This window comes from Mauremys mutica, chromosome 2 (assembly GCF_020497125.1).
Source record: "Mauremys mutica isolate MM-2020 ecotype Southern chromosome 2, ASM2049712v1, whole genome shotgun sequence".
NCBI lineage: Eukaryota > Metazoa > Chordata > Testudines > Geoemydidae > Mauremys > Mauremys mutica.
The window spans coordinates 202,385,337-202,402,993 of NC_059073.1; the positions used below are offsets into that span (position 1 = coordinate 202,385,337).

Consider the following 17,657-nt stretch of genomic DNA (forward strand, 5'->3'; position numbering starts at 1 on the left):
TGCTGCCTGGGCTGGCAGTGAAGAGATGCGTGTCCCCCCACAGATTTCTTTTAGGTTTTGTGTGCTGGGGGGACACAGAAATATGCGGGCCATATGCATTCTGCGCCCCTGCATGCCACACTGGGGTGTGGATTTCCTATACATACCTTATCTGTAGCCTACCTGTCCCTTTGCAGTGTTACTACAATGGTTCTGCTGCAATAGGGCTGCAGTCTTCTGGGGACATACTTGTGGACATACTTGACATGTATCATGTAATATTGACGTCCATTGAATGCAGGAGCTTATGAAAAGTATTCTGCGGAATATTTGATAAATTCCAGTTTGAAGTAAATTAATTTCTCCCTTTAAATACTGGCATTTTGCAGACTGCCATCTAAATGAATGCAAATGAAACGTGTGTGTCTACAATATCCAGATGGTCAATAAGAGTCTTTCTGGATATCATATGCTGCTTTTGCATACCCATTCTTAGCTGTGCTCCTTTTACTTCGTTTACAGAAAGCGGTGGACATGCTATTGGATAATGAAGATAAAATTTCAGTGAGTATAAACACTTCACTGAGTTGTCATCAGCTGACTGTCTGCACTACACGTCTTCCTTTCAGTTCTATAGGTCAGATAACTGTCTCAGGGTTCCTAACCCATGTGTTTACCTTTTTTTTTTTTTTTTTTTTTTTTAGATTGACAGAGTTGTAGAAGAATTAGAAAACAGACCTGAGTTACAACATGTGGTAAATAGTAGTGTTTGCTGTTTATTTTTGAGCTGAATATACTTTCTGCTGGAGCTCTCTCTTGGCACACCTTTATAAATACAGTTAGCTGTTGATAAGCAGATCCATCTCCTACTGCTGTAGCAGGGAATAAAGGTACACAACATTGAAGTCTTTTAGCCAGTGATCAGCTACATGAGTGGATGAGACACAGATTGGCTCCTCTGACCATTCTACTTTAACTTTGACCTAAAGATATTTGTAGAACAGTCAAATGATTTTTTTTTAAAATGAATTCTTCTACCCTCCTGATGCCATACTGAGGGCCGTCACCTATGGTGCTGGACTGTAAAGCAGCCCAGTTGTGCTGTCAGTTACTTTTTCCGTTGCATCCCTCCTCCCGTCCTTACAATAGAAGTGTTGCCCAGCATGATGCTTTCCTTCCAACTAATACAGTGGAATATGAGTGTAATTTACAGATGCATTTCCCTGCTTGATAGAAAAAGTGAACCATTTGGATTTCCAGAGCAATAACTTGCATAAAGTGTTTGACTTATTTCATGCAGAACTACACCATCAACCTTAAACTGTGTTAGGGAGGGAAGCTTGTCCTATTTAGCAACCGTTGCTGCTGTAGATAGGAAGGGGTCAAAGCTTTAACCGGATGGGGTCAACTGAGTTGTATAATGGAGATCTAATTATAGCAGACACATGTATTAAGTGTAGTTTGGTGTCAAAGAGCCTTATAAAGCAAAGAGGATTAACTGCATGCCCAACAGCTAAGAGGCTGCATCAGTTTCAAAGTATTGTGTCTGCTTCCCTTTGAATAAAAATAACTTCTAAAGTAATCCTCTCGTAATTCCTGTTTTCCAGAGGGGAGGAGCTTCACACATTCTACTACTTGCAGTTAATTTATAGTTTGAAATACCTTATTTAATGCTTTACCCATTACATGCGTGCTATATTTTTCATTTGATCTCTCTCACAAAACTTGACCCATGGTCATCCAATCAATTGAGCTTATCTAGAAAAATAGAAAGCTTCTCATAATGTTTTTCTCCTAGGTATTTGGTGAAATAGAAAATGCAATAATTTTATGAATGAAAGAATGTCATACTGAGTAACAAAGAAAGCACCTATCTCAAAGTACTGACAGAAATAGTTGCTTAGCAGAGCTGGCCTGAGATACAGCTATAATGGAGGTACTGTAGGAAAAACCTAAAGATTTGTATTCTATCCTCAAATGCACTTTTTGGTTCAGTCTCAAGGAAGTTACTAATAAGGTTGGTTTGTGGTGAAAGTTTCACAGTGTAGCCATTATTTTATGAATATTTGGTTCTGATACTTTTTGTTCATGCAGTATTTGCATAAGCTTTTCAAAAGAGACCATCATAAAGGACAGAAGTACCATGAGAAACAGATCAGTCTCTACGCTGAATACGATCGTCCAAACCTCCTGCCATTTCTCAGAGACAGCACACATTGTCCGCTAGAGAAGGTAAGCCAGAGATCTGAGAGATGTCTTTCTTGGCTTGGTATGTCAGCCACTTGCTGCATTGCAAATTTGTTAATGTGTGTGCCACTGCCCTCTACTGGATCAAAAGAGAACTGCTCAGGATACTGGCAGCTAACAGAGTTTCTCCAGTACTCAGGAAACAGAGGCTTATGTCTTTTTGAAGTAGAAGGTCCTGAGTTCTGTTTTCCATGCTGAATATATATAGCTTAGCTGTTGGCCTGTGTACAGTCATTATGTAGCTCTGGCTTGTAGTAAGAAATCAAGAATCATATTGCAAAGTTTAGGGCTTGGTTTTATTGCTTGAAAGCAGGGCACATACCGCTGTAGTTTTAGTAATTTAGTTGCATGTATTTAGTTAGCTATTATAAATGTGTAAAGGTCTATTTAACGTGTACTAGGGAGAGGGGAATGGCGTTAATAAGCCAAAAGTTCATTTCACTGTTTAAATTGAGATCCAGTCTGTGATTTTTCCCTCCCCCTCCCCACCCCTCACACACACACACACACACACACAGCCCCAGGTTTCACTTCCTGATTGAAGGCTGGTGCCAGAGGGTATTACTTTGATATCAGTGGCAGGACTCAGAGCAGAGGCAGGGAGAAAACCGACAGTCCCAGCCTAGGACTAAGCCTGGGTTGTATGACTGTCATTAACTGAAGATGGGCAGTGGGAAACATCATTTGCTTTGAGCTTTAGTTCTCAACTCCCCCAAAAGAGAGACAATTGTCCTGTGATCTACCAAATTGCACAGTCCTTTAGCCACAAAGAATTGTGGGAGTAGTCACAGGAAGAAACATTGGAAGAGGGGGAAGGGTCTGGGGTGCTGAGAGTGTTGGCTGGTGCTGCAGCATGCCTCACTTAACTTAATCATGCCTCAGTTTTGTGTTTTGTTTTATTTTGTTTTTCCAAAAGTTTCACATGGCCTGTAAGAGACAATATGGGCTCGTGATTACATTAAGAGAGTGGGAGACAAGAGGTTCTGTTCCCAGATTACTTTGGTCCTGGTCCTGTAAACTCGTGTGCGCACACATAACTTTACACACATCAGAAGTCTCATTTATTTTAATGGGACTCCTCAAATGAGTAAAGTTGTTCACATGCATAACTGCTTGCAGGATCGGGGCCTTTGTGGCATTAGTTATATCATCTGTTTTCTCTGTGGCTCACTTGGCTGGTTTGTACAATGAGTGCAGTACTTGTCTACTTCATATGTATACTAGAATCTGAAAGCCCATGCTGTCACAGGATGTAACCAAAAATGGCTAAAGACTGCAAGTCCCAGTAATGATTTGACTCTGGTGATGTTCTAAACAAAAAAGAGCTTTCAGTCAAGCTCGTAGCTGTTTCCATTGCTTCACACTGATTCAACAGACTGATGTTTTGGCGTTACTGCATGTTCTGATGGTGGTGGTGGTGTGGGTGAGTTGTATTGATTTATGCATGGGTTGTGCTGTGCTAGGAGAGTTGTGTGGATTTGTGCAGATGGCAAATGAGGAGGGGGTGCTGCAGTCAAGGACTGTGTGATTGGGATTACCGTATATGCTGATTATGTGGTTGTTGTGTTGATTTGTGTCGGGGAGGTTGTGCTGGTAGATTTGTATTGATGCCGGTTGGGCATATGGGTGAGGTAGTTGGGTCAAGTAATCCATCATCTGTGCATTCTCCCTTATATAACCATGAAATTGTTGCATGCAGATTAACTGTGGAGTAAGATTGATGATTGGTTGAATTACCTCTATGTTGCAATGGTCTAGGGCCCTTGGCGTGGCATAGAAACATGTCTTACTGTAGCTAAACAACATGTGGGTGTAATTCATATGGTCAAAATGGTGAGAACTTAAAAATTGGATGGTAACAGACTGCAAAACCCAGTGACAATTCAGTCTGGTGATACTTTGAACAAAAGGAGCTTGTAGCTGCTTCCATCACTTCACACTGACTCTGTCAACATTTTAGGCTTCAGAGTGAATCAGAAAGTGACCTTCCTGGAATCTTTGTTTTTGCATGTGTAATCTAAATAATATATAAAAATAACATTACCCAGGTCATAAAGTCAAGTGCTCAAAAGTAAGGAAATGCTACTGTTAAATTTGTCCATGCACCCTTAATTTGGCCCTCTTATGCATATGCATTATAATACAGTCTTTAATGAAATGATCACATACATGTTTCACAGGGAGACTGTGAAATCCTGCTTCTATTCATGGAGGAGAGTGTGCTCTAGTTAGCATAGGCTTTTCTACCTATTTCCCCCCAAGTGTGACCCCCTTCTGCCCTGTCCCCTCCAGACTGTACTCTCCACTCCCAATTTTAGTCTCCCTGTTTTCCTTGCTCAATTCTTGCTCAATTCTGCCCTCTACTGGCCTCTAGTTGCCCACATGCTTATGTTCCCTGTCCCTACTGGCTCCCTGTCCCCCTCCATGGGCCCCTCATCTAGTCTTCTCCTCTCCTCCCCCGACCCATCTTTTTGTCCAAATCTTTTTGCCCAGCTAGTTCCAGTTGTCCCCTCACACCTTGACTTCTCATCAGAACTCTCCCCTTTGCCCCCACCACGCACACGGATTTCCATTCTCCTTGCCCAGCCATTCCAGTGTCTTCTGAGGACAGAATAGATTATGTGATGGTCCCTTCTGACGTTAAAATCAGTGAATTCTCTCGACCCCTACAGCTCTTGGTCCTAGTCTTTTCCCATTTTGTCTTTGCCCAGTCAGTCCCAGTTCCCCATTTTCTCCTCACCCCCTGCCGCATTTCCCCCCCCTCAGGGTCCTTATCCAACTTCTCTGCCCTCCTCCATCTGGTTCTTCTCCCTCTCTGCCTTTGCACTGCTTGGGCATAGCAAGGGGGTCATTGACAGCACAGAGAGAGAGGTTCCCTGCTCTCAGTTACTGTGCTCAGCCCCAGCATGGCCTGCAGCAGTCTAGAGCTGCAGTTGCAAGTGAAGTCTTTCTCCACCCCGGGCTGGGGCATGCCCAGTGTTTAGCTGTTTAGCTGTGAAGCTCTAGCAAGTCTCTACTGAGCATGTGCAAACAGCAGTTTTTCAAGGGCTTATAATTAATTTATCCAAATATGGTCATATTTGCATTGGGATGGCAAAAGGCACATCTGTGACACAAAGGTCACTCTCGTGCCAAATTTCAAGTCCTTGCTTCAAAGTATGGGACCTCTAGAGCGTTTTAAAGAAAAGATTGCTAGAATGTTTAACATGGGCAAAACAACATTTTTCCAAAACCTTGACCTTGGCTGAATCATTTTGGCTGAAATTTAAAAATAATAATAATAATTATGGGAAATTTCAGCCCAAGCTGTTAAAATTTGACAAAGTTATAAGCAAAACAGGGTCTTACAATGGGAAGTGTTGAGCAACCTCAATAAATAGGTGGGGCTACCAGCCCTGCCTATAATGAGTGCAAGTAATTGTTGTTCCATTATGGCTCAGTGTATCATTATTTACTTTAGAGAAAGAAGTTTGAAGAAAAAAATCTCTTACTAAATTAATTTTGAACAGATTCCCTGAAGTAAAGTTAAAAATTGTGAGCACCAATAATAATTTTTTTTCTCCAGTTTGATTTATATCAGCAGCATCTTCATAGGGCCAGATTTTTATCATGATGTCATGCACATATTGCCTTATTTTTGAGATAAGCATCTGAGATTCAGATTTCACCTATAGTTTTATAGTTGACTTTGTATAATGTACAACATATGATTCACAAGTGTTTCATGGTTGTAGGTGCAGTGATCATGAATACACAAAAACTTTGCAGACACGTAGGTGTACAATGGCTGCAACTAGTTTTACAAAATTCAAACATAATTTTATTGCATACAGTTAATTACAATATAACAATAAACCCCTATTATGCTAATCTGCCTAGCAGAAGGGTATAGGCTTGGGCATAAGACTCAGTGTTACTCTGTTGTTGGTTCTGGCTCCCTTGTATTGCATCCAGGCTCAAGAGTTTACTGAAGTCTATTACGCTAATTTCATAGTTATCCTTTACATCTAGCTGTTAAGGGAAAAAGTTTTTCAGAGGAAAATAACTGGCACAAGAGTTCATAACAATGCCAGATGAGCCATTTCACCATGTGAAATGGTCTGCATTTTTATAACGTACTCTGAACATGGATTTAAATTATAAATGCTCCTTCAGCAGGAACTGTTAAGGTCTATTTTGGGTAATAAACCATGTTTGAGAAAATTAATGTTTATATAATCTTTGCTTTAGAAGATGTATAAATATGTATATCCATAACAATCATAACAGTTTGAATCTGTGATCTCCTCTGCCATGTTTTTCTTATTATTTCACAAAAGATAAAGTAGCATACACAATACTATATTCCATTTAAAAGTGATCAGCAAGCTTTTCTTTAACAAGAAGGTCAAACAAGTGATATTCAATTCAAGGCCAGACAGTATGGGTATATATGTAATATTACTACTCCTTCGAGTGCTTGTTCACGTCCATTCCACATTAGGTGTGCGCATACCGTGTGCACAAGTGTCGGAAACTTTTCCCTTAGCAGCTCCCCCCACAAGTGGCGCCACTGCACCGTGCATATATATCCCCGCTGGCCCGACCCCCTCCAGTTCCTTCTTACCGTCATGGCAGTGTTGGAACAACCTCTTGCTCTGAGAAGCAATCCCTTAGCTTTAGAGTACATAACTGTTATCAGTTTGTTAGCATTCCCTTGTTTTGGACACTTAACAGATTAGGTGCTTGGAGGCTTCCAGCACCCGCCCCAGGCCACGGGGCATGACACAGGGCCACGGGTTTAAGGCTTGTGCCATGTGCCGCAAGCCTATGCCGGTTAGTGACCCCCACGACTCCTGTCTACATTGCCTGGGGGAAGCACACCAAACAGAGAAGTGTAAGATTTGCAAGGCATTTAAGCCTAAAATAAAGAAATAGAGACTTTCATTTGAAGCAGTTGTTAATGGAGGCCGCGCTGCAGCCATCGGGACTGGGGCACCCGACACCGGCTCCAGCCTCCTCGGTGCGGAGTGCCCCAGAGTCGGCAAGAGACCTGGTGCCAGATAAGCACCGCAAGCCGCTCATCCTCCCCTGTGCGGCCCAAGACTAAACCAAAGGAAGGGCGCGGATGTTCCCCACAAAGGAGACCGGCACCATCTAAGATCCCGGGCACCAGGAAGAGCGTGATTGGTGCCGGCACCACAAGTCCCACTGAATCCAGCCCCAAGTGAACTCAGTGAGGATGACAGGCTCGAGGGAGTAATAGATCAACCCTCCATGCCTGACACCTTTGAGGCAGCGAAGGACCACATTGGGTTGTTGACGGTGAGCCCCTTCCTGACCAGGCAGAAACCTCAGGCACCCAGGCCCTGAGTGCTGTCGAGGGGAAGCCAGCAATGGTGCACCATTTGAGGACACCGTCCCGGCATCGCTGCTGGCATTGGTCCCGGTCAAGCTCCTAGTCTGTGGACTCTGTTACCCCGACGCAGAGGGAAGTCTCGGTACCGGAGGCGAGTCAGCGCACGGGGTTAGTGCAAGGGACCCGACGCTCTCCAGCACCCCGCCAAAGACCGGTACCAGGCGAAGGTGAGCCGGTCATCGCCGAAGGTTTCCAGAAATCACTGGTCCAGGTCGCGGGAGCACCGGTCCCGGTACCGTTTCCGATTGGCAAGAAGCCGCTCGTTGACCTCCCACTGGCACAGATCGGTGGCACCGCTGTGGCCTTCACGTTTGGCATCGCCGGAGTCCAGCGCTAAGTCGGGCCGATACAGTTATGTGCACCGGACCACAGAGAACACCAGGCTGGGTGGCAACCCCAGTGGAGACCGCCAGTGGAGACTGGCCCTTCTGGACCCCTTGGGCCTACCACCAAGCCCATGTTCCCTGGTAGTCTCGGCGGTAAATGAAAAAGAGCGCCATGGGCAGCAGGCCCTGGCCCCCAAGGCCAAGGAAGTGAAGCGCCTGGACCTGTTTGGCAGGAAGGTGTATTCCTCAGGGGGCTTTCAGTTGAGGATTGCTAACTAGCAGGCATAACTTTAATTCCTGGGCGGAAGGGTTCCCAGTAGGAGTTCACGGCGCTGGTGGATGAAGGCAAGGTCATAGCGAAGACCTCTCTCCAGGCGTCCTTGGATTCGGCAGATGCGGTGGCCAGGGCAATCGTGTCTGGCGTGGTCATGCAACACTCGGCATAGCTTCAGGAGTCAGGTCTGCCGCCTGAGGTCCAGAACTCACTCCAGGACCTCCCCTTCGAAGGGTCCGAGCTTTTTTCGGACCAGATGGACGCAAAGCTATATAGCCTCAAGGACTCGAGGGCTACACTCAAGTCGCTGGGTATGCACACTCCGGCGACTCAAAGGAAGCCCTTCAAGCCGCAACCGCCTCCTCAGCATCACTACCAGCCTCATCCTAGGCACAAGCCCTACCGCAGGCGAAGCAAGGATAACAGGAGGTGACATAATAACAGCAATAACAATAGCTCCAATAGGCTGGGCCAAAGCCAAGGCCAAAATAAGTCCAAGCCGGGCCCTAAACCAGGCTTTTGAAGGCGCGCTCGAGGACACCGTACCAGACCAACCACTGGATCTGTCCCCTTGTTTCCTAAACCGCCTGTCCCGTTTCTCCCGTGTGTGGTCCAGCATTACGTCGAACCGTTGGATGTTACGCATGGTGCGAAACGGATACATGCTGCAGTTCTCCTCCCTGCCTACCCCCTACCCCCCTTCCCCTTCCCTCTTCAGGGACCCCTCTCAGGAGCACCTCCTGGAAAAGGAGGTTTGCACGCTTCTAGACGCAGGGGCGGTAGAGATGGTATTGAAAGACCTAAAGGGGAAAGGGTTCTACTCCTGATACTTCCTCATTCCCAAGGTCAAAGGAGGCCTTCGACCCATTCGAGACCTACACGGGCTCAACAAGTTCCTGGTCAAGGCACGGTTCCGCATGGTCTGTCTGGGCACCATCATCCCTTCCCTGGATCCGGGAGACTGGTACACTGCCCTCGACATGAAGGACACGTACTTTCATATTGCCATCCACTCGGTGCATCACCAATTCCTGCATTTCACTGTGAACCAGGAACATTACCAGTTCACGGTTCTCCCGTTTGGCCTAGCTGTGGCCCCACAGGTATTCACAAAATGCATGGCGGTAGTGGCAGCCTTCTTACGGAGGCAGAGGATTCAGGTTTACCTGTACCTCGACAACTGGCTCCTGGTGGGCCGGTCCAAAGAGGAGGTTCGGTCCCACGTACAGGTGGCCCTGAGACTATTCCGCACGTGTGGTCAACATCCTCAAATCCACCCTCATTCCAATGCAGAAGGTGGAATTCATAGGGGCAGCCCTAGATGCGGTACAGGCAAAGGCAAGCCTTCCAGTATCACGATTCCTGGCCATCCAGCAGGCAGTGACCTCCCTGTGCCAGTTTCCCACTACAACGGCCAGATGCTGCCTGAGGCTGCTGGGTCACATGGCAGCATGTACGCATGTGGTCAAGCATGCTAGACTAAAACTCAGGATGCTGCAGGCTTGGTTCGCACGTGTATACCGCCCAGGCAGCGACCCCCTGGACTTGGTAGTGACAGCCCCGGGGGACATGCTAGACTCCTTGTGTTCGTGGCAGTCCCAGACAGTGGTTTGCGAAGGCATCCCCTTTGCCGCACAACAGCTGGACCTGACACTTGTGACGGATGCGTCAGACCTCGGATGGGGTGCTCACCTAGGGGACCTCAGGACTCAGGGCTTGTGGTCGGGAGCAGAGTGGTCACTCCATATCAATGTGAAGGAGCTCAGGGCGGTTCGTTTAGCCTGCCAGACCTTTCATGCCACTTTCAGTGGTCACAGCTTGACAGTTCTGACGGACAACACGACCACCATGTTTTATATAAACAAGCAGGGCGGAGCCCATTCCTCGCTGCTCTGCCACGAGGCTCTCCTCCTCTGGAACTTTTGCATAGCCCACACCATCCACCTCGAGGCGTCATACCTCCTGTGGGTGCGGAACAAACTGGCAGACCACTTCAGCAGGCCGTACTGCATACACTAGTGGACGCTCAGAGCGGACGTCGTGTTTTCGCTCTTCCACAAGTGGGGGTTTCCCTGGATAGACCTGTTTGCCACCAAGGTCAACGCCCAATGCCCGCAGTTCTGCTTGTTCCAGGGCCGCAGCCCGGGCTCAATAGCAGACGCTTTCGCGATCCCATGGGGAAGGGAATTGAAATACTCCTTTCCCCTGCTTCCTCTGGTGCACAAAGTCCTGCTCAAGGTGCGCATGGACAGGGTGGCGGTCATCCTTGTCATCCCGGCCTGGCCCCGCCAGCACTGGTTCACTACGCTCCTGGAGCTGTCGGCGGAAGCCCCAGTAACCCTGCCTCTGCACCAGGACCTCATCACGGAGGGCGGCTCCTCCACCCCGACCTGCAATCACTGCATCTGACAGCATGGAAGCTCTGTGACTGAATGCTTTGGAGAGCCAGTGCTCCCTTCCTGTGCAGCAGGATCTATTTGGTAGTAGGAAGCCCTCTACCAGGGTGACTTACCTGGCCAAGTGGAAGAGGTTCTCATGCTGGTGTGGGCCCCAACAGGTTCAGCCATGCCAGGCTCTGGTGCTGACTATTTTAGAGTATCTACTGCTCCTCAAGCAGCAGGGGGTGGGCCCGTCCTCGATCAGAGTGCATCTGGCGGCCATTTCTGCCTTCCACACTGGGTTTTCAGGGGGCTCAGTGTTCTCCCACTGAGGTGGGGTGGTTCCTTAAAGGACTGGAGAGGGTGTTCCCTTACTCACGCCCCCCAGTCCCTACATGGAATCTCAACTTAGTCCTCTCTAAGCTCATGGGGCCCCTGTTCGAGCCACTCGTTACCTGCTCCCTCCTCCACCTTTCCTGGAAGGTGGCTTTCCTGGTGGCCATCACCTCGGCCAGAAGGGTATCTGAGCTGAGGGCACTTACCTCGGAGCCACCTTATACGGTGTTTCATAAAGACAAGGTGCAGCTCCGTCCACACCCCAAGTTCCTCCCAAAGGTGGTCTCACAATTCCATCGAGGCCAGGACATTTGTGTGCCGCTGTTTTTTCCCAAACCCCATGCGGACCCAAGTCACCACAGCCTGCACACCCTGGATGTCTGTCGAGTGTTGGCATTCTACTTGGAGTGAACCAGGCCCTTTCGTAAATCCTCACAGCTGCTCGTGGCCATGGCTGAGAGGCCTCCTGGTGTTGGCGCAGCGAATCTCCTCCTGAATTATAGATTGCATTCAGGTGTGTTATGACCTCGCAGGTGTTCTGGCCCCAGCAGTCACGGCCCACTCGACCAGGGTGCAAGCAGCTTCAGCAGCCTTCCTGGCACAAGTCTTGATCCAGGAGATCTGCAGAGCAGCCACCTGGTCATTGGTGCATAGCTTTACGACCCACTATGCGGTCAACTAGCAGGCCTGAGAGGATGCAGCAGTTGGCAGGGCGGTCCTCCGATCAATTGTTCCGTGACTCCTACCCTCCTCCAAAGGTAAGCTTGTAATTCACCTAATGTGGAATGGACATGAACAAGCACTCGAAGAAAAAATGGTTACCTACCTTTTCATAACTGCTGTTCTTCAAGATGTGCAGTTCACGTACATTCAACCACCCGCCCTCCTACCCCTCTGTTGGAGTCACCGGCAAGAAGGAACTGGAGGGGGTCGGGCCAGCAGGGATATATATAAGCGCGGTGCAGTGGCGCCACTCAGGCGGGAGCCCCGGCGTCCCGACGGGTACCGCTAAGAGAAAAGTTTCCAATGCTAGTGCACGTGGTGCACACACCCCTAATGTGGAATGGACATGAACAACACGTCTCGAAGAACAACAGTTATGAAAAGGTAGGTAACCATTTTTTTGCATTTCTATAGCGTTTTCTGTCTGAGAATTCTAAAATACTTTACAAAATATGCATGAACAAAACCACAGAACACACTCTCTGAGGTGAGTAAGTACTTCTCATCGTCATACTACAGAGACCCAGGTAGCTTTTAAGTACCTTAAGCAGTGTTGCTTTGTCTAACTGGGAGAGCCTGAAACAAAACCAAGATCTTCTAACTCCTCATCCTGTGCTTTAACTGCTTGACCATATTTCCATCATGGTACCGTGTTCTTAATCATTTCCACCCTCTCAAGGGAAATTGTGGAACAATTCACCTATAACACCTCCCATTGATTTCAATGGGGCAAGGATATCACCCTTTGTGTTTGGGGTCCTGGATGGCTGCCCAGGTCACCTATCCCTAAAGTGGCCCTCAACTAGGGTGACCAGATAGCAAGTGTGAAAAATTGGGATGGGTTGGGAGGTAATAGGCGCTTGGATAAGACACAGCCTTGATTATCGAGACTGTCCCTGTAAAATCAGGACATCTGGTACCCCTACCCTCAGCGTGTGTAGATGTAATATTTACATCATCTGTACATTTTTAAGCAAAATATTTTACAAGTTCTCTTTTCATTTAATTGACATTATAAACTCATAAGCCAGTGCTGTACTTGCTTTACTTTTTGTGTAACAAAAAACCCTCTTTCCTTCCTTCGCATCAGAGACTTTGGGTGATGTTCTCTCAGAGCTTGTCTTCATTACCGGGGAGATGGACACTGCTGCAATCGATGCAATGGGTGTCGATTTAGCAGGTCTAATGAAGACCCGCTAAATTGACAGCAGAGCACTCTCCGGTTGACTCCAGTACACCAGCTCCCAGAGAAGAGTAAGATAAGTTGACCGGAGAGCATCTCCTGTTAATGCAGCGCAGTGAAGACACTAGGGTAAGTCGACCTAAGCTACATCGACTCCAGTTACACTACTACAGCTATGTGAATAATGTACCTTAGGTCGACTTACCCCGGTAGTGAAGACAAGCCCTTAGAGTAGCAGTACTGTAGAGCTGGTGGAAGTTATTGTTACACAAAAAATACCACATTAGCTTGTCTCAGACTTGTTTGTCAATCTAGAAGACTAATTACACTCATAATATGGTCTTCTGTCTGAAGGTAATGAAGTGCCTTAGTATACAAAATAAATGAAATTAAATAATTTTTTTAAAACCTAACTGTTCTTTTAGGTCTGTCACGGCCTGGTGCATTATTGCAGGAGTTCTGGATCTGTCTGAAGTTCTATTTGATAGATGCTGTAGTTCTTAAATACTTTAGTATGAATTTTAAGTGGGTTATAACTGAGCTTCCATTTGTATGCACACAAATCATTTTCACATATGTTTTTGTGCACCACTACTTACAGATACAAATGATAGAATTTACATTCATAGAATGTGCAAGACCCATTTGTGCTTCAGTTTTTTGGGCCAAATGACTTTTTGTTCATATATATTCTATCCTCTGTATACACAAGTGATGCTGCAAAAAAACGGTGTGCACAAATTTTGCAGGTGCACAACTGAAACCATTTTGCTCTGCTTCTTGGCTGCAGGTGGAGTATGGTGTGATTTGGGAGGATCGTGGAATGGGCAGTGCAAGAGTGGATTTTAAGTGTGAGAAAAGAACGCTACGTTCGAATGAAAGTCCCTTAAACTCAACAGATCTTGTTTACATTTACTAAATACATTTTCAATAAGAAAGTGGAGAGGGAAAAGAGAAAAATTGCCAAAGCAGTTTACAAATAACATTATTGAATTTACCATCACTCTAGCCCTTCACACTGCTGAGAAATAATGAGAGGAACAAAAACTTACAATTTACCAATGTTTTCCGCTCCAATTAACCAGATGTCTTGTATAAATTCCATAGACCCATATTATAGATGCATAAATCCAATCTCTCACTATCAATCAATGATAAACTGGCCAGGAAGAAATTATTTTCTTACCTAAAAACCTTTCTGAGAGAGGAAAACAGCACTATTATTCAAGTGCATTTCACAGATATAGTATGAGAGAAACTGCAAGAGAAGAATTTATGTTCTCTGCTTCCCTCTACAGGGAGCATTATAGATGCAGTAATATTGAAGACCTGGCTATTTTTACCTTATATTTCCTTTCACAGTGGAAAAAGACTGGTCAGTTGTGCTTATACCCTTATTCACTTGTTTATTTTGGGTTTTTATCTGTAGATAGTGTGGAGAACTTCTTGGTCTGACTTTGAGTGTGACAGGAGGTCGGTTTCTCTCTGTTCTGTGTTTCAATCCATACAGAGCTATGTGAGAGGGGGAGGGAGACTTAATCCACCCCGTATCTGTCTTTAATCATGTATCATTCTCCTTTTGATCTCCATGAATCAAATTCCCTGCTGGTATAAATTGGCGTAGCTCCATTGCCATCAGCATTGCTGCCCCAGGGTACCACTGCAATGATGTTGACTTTCATCCTCTGATCTTACTGATGTCTGAATAAACGCCTACTAATGTATCTTCTAACCTTTGCCCTACTTTCCCTGGGTGTGTGAAAGAAAACCTCATTTTCAAAAACTTGACTCTTATTATGGCTTAGTCTATTAATACAGATTACTTGATATGTTTCCTCTTTTGCCTTCTTCCCCATCCATTCTCTTTGTACTATATGTAACTTCTTTAGAGTACCTGCAAATCTTGCTCTCTTCATTCTGCCTGCTGACTAGTTTCAGAGTGACTTTCTCCAGTTCAGGATGTGGAAGAGGAGGAGCTACTTTCTCTGTTAGTTGGCCAGGAGTGAGTGTCCTCTGGCCAGAACCTTTCTTTCCAATGGCCTGTAGTTCCCAAACTTGGAACATTGATGGAGAGCTTGCTGGTCATATGGTACAGAATCTCTTACTTGTGTCCAGCTGCTAAATCACATAAAAGCAGCTAAAATATTTTTAATATTACTTTTCCATGTAAGCCATTACTGTAGTTGCCTTTAGGATGTTGTGTGATTGGAATGGAAGATATGATACTAAGATGTGATCCATGCTATGAAAAAAAAGTGAGAATCCCTCCTCTAATCTGTTGCATATGGTCCCTGCTTGCCCCAGGAATGTGAGCCCTGAGGATGTTTGTCAGTCTGAGTCCTGGATATAACCCAAACTGTAGCATTAAGAACCCTACCCCTTCCACCTCCAGATAAATGAAAAAAAAATCAGAGGGAAAGATGTGCCAAAAAGTCTCTTCTTTTAATTAATTCTGAAGGCTCTGCCAATGTATATTAATGGAGCTGTTCTTTTGTCCAGATGAGTAATGCATCTTTATAGAAAAGTATGTTTTGGCTTTTGTAACATTTGTTGATGATAAATATTATGGCATGGTACCCCATATTCTCTCTTTTTTTTTTTTTTCCCCTCTGAAATTTAAGGCTCTTGAGATCTGCCAACAGAGGAACTTTGTAGAAGAGACCGTCTATCTTCTGAGTAAGTAACTTTCGTTGTAGTAAATTGCAACATAATTTTAATCTTGTCATAAAATTTGTGCTGTGAAAGTATGCACAAAGCATTAAGTCCTGTCATTTAACACACTTATTCTCCCAGAAACAAAGTTGATGTGTAGTCAGTAAAACTACCAGGAGACAGGCAATTTTTGATTTAGTCCTAAGTGGAGCAGAGGATCGGGGCCAAGAGGTAAAGAGAGCCAAACTATTAGGTAGTAGCGACCAAAATATATTTAAATATAACATCCTTGTAAGGGGGAAAATACCAAAGAAGCCCACCAGAGAAGCATCTAACTTCAAAAAGGGAAACCACACAAAAAGGAGGCCAGCTAAGCAGAAATTAAAAGAAACAGTCACGATAGTGAAATGTCTGCAAGATGGATAGAAACAATTTTAAAACACCATAAGAGGCTCAAACTAAATATATGCCCTAAATTAAAAAAAAAAAAAAGAGGACCAGAAAAAAATAGTGCCGCCATAGCTAAACAGAGTAAAAGAGGCCGTTAGAGGCAAAAAGTCATCCTTTAAAAATTGGAAGTCAGATCCTATGGAGGAAAATAGAAAGGACCATAAACTCTGGCAAGTCAAGTGTAAAAGTATAATTAGGCAGGTCAAAAAGGAATTTGAGGAGCAACTAACAAAAGACACAAAAACTAATAGCAAATTATTTTTAAGTACATCAGAAGCAGGAAGCCTATGAAACAATCAGTGGGGCCACTTGATGATCAACATGCTGAGGGAGCACTCAGGGAAGACAGCCTCATTGCAGAGAAGCTAAATGAATTCTTCGCACCAGTTTTCATTACAGAGGAAGTGAGGGATATTCCCAAACCTGAACCATCCTTTTTTGCTTTTTAGGATAAATCTGGGGAATCATGCCAGATTGAAGTGTCAATAGAGATAGTTGTGGAACAAATTGATTAAATTTAAACAGTAATAAGTCATCAGGACCAGATGGTATTTACCCAAGAGTTCTGAAAAAACTCAGATATGAAATTGCAGAGCTTAATAGCTGTGGTATGTAACCTCTCACTTAAATCAGCCTCGTACCAGAGGACTGGAGGATAGCTAATGTAACACTGATTTTTAAAAAGACACCAGAGGCAATCCTGACAATTATAGACCAGTTAGCCTAACTTTAATACCAGGCAAGTTGTTTGAAACTATAGTAAAGAACAGAATGATCAGATACGTAGGGGAATATAATATGTAGTGGAAGAGTTAATGCAGCTTTTGTAAAGGGAAGTCATGCTTCACCAATCTATTAAAATTCTTTGAGGGGATCAATAAACATGTGGAGAAAGGTGATCCGGTGAGTATAGTGTGCTTGGATTTTTAGAATGCCTTTGACCGGGTCACCAAAGACTCTTAAGCAAAGTAAGGATTTGTGGGATAAGAGGAAAGGTCTCTCATGGATCAACAGCTGGTAGATAGGAAACAAGGGGTAGAAATAAATAATCAGTTTTCACAAAGGAGAGAGGTAAATAGTGAGGTCCCCCAATGATCTGTACTGGGACCTGTGCTGAACAGCACATTCATAAATGATTTGGAAAACAGGGTGAACAGTAAGATGGCAAACTTTGCCGATGATAAAACTTACAAGATAATACCAAAGCAGACTGTGAAGAGTTACAAAGGAATCTAACAAAACTGGGTGACTGGGCAACAAAGTGACAGATGAAATTCAGTGTTGATAAGTGCAAAGTAATGCACAAATATAATCTCAACTATACTAACAAAAAGATGGGGTCTAAGTTAGCTGTTACCATTCAAGAAAGACATCTACACTGGGGGGGAGATGGATCTAAGTTACACAACTTCAGTTATGTGAATAACGTAGCTGAAGTCGACGTACTTAGATCGACTTACCATGGTGTCTTCACCGCAGTGAGTCAACTGCTGCCGCTCCTCTGTCGAGTCTGCCTGCGTCTCTCGCAGCGCTGGAGTACAGGAGTCAACAGGAGAATGCTTGGGGGGGTTGATTTATCGATCCGGTGGGTAGTGTAGACATACCTTTGGAGTCATCATGGATAGTTCTCTGAAAACATCTGTTCAAGGTCCAATGGCAGTTAAAGCTAACAGAATGTTAGGAGCCATTAGGAAGGGATAGATAAGACAGA

The 17,657-nt window shown here is 45.0% G+C and overlaps 1 protein-coding gene across 3 annotated transcripts in view; it reads left to right on the forward strand.

Moving 5' to 3' along the window:
* VPS41 (VPS41 subunit of HOPS complex) overlaps positions 1-17,657 on the forward strand; it is a 162,283-nt gene that overhangs the window by 120,641 nt on the left and 23,985 nt on the right. For all 3 annotated transcript variants that reach the window (XM_045007071.1, XM_045007072.1, XM_045007073.1), the window contains 4 exons: positions 502-543; positions 684-734; positions 2,074-2,211; positions 15,466-15,520. In XM_045007071.1, the coding sequence (XP_044863006.1) occupies positions 502-543; positions 684-734; positions 2,074-2,211; positions 15,466-15,520 (286 nt within the window). The remainder of the gene's footprint in view (positions 1-501; positions 544-683; positions 735-2,073; positions 2,212-15,465; positions 15,521-17,657) is intronic.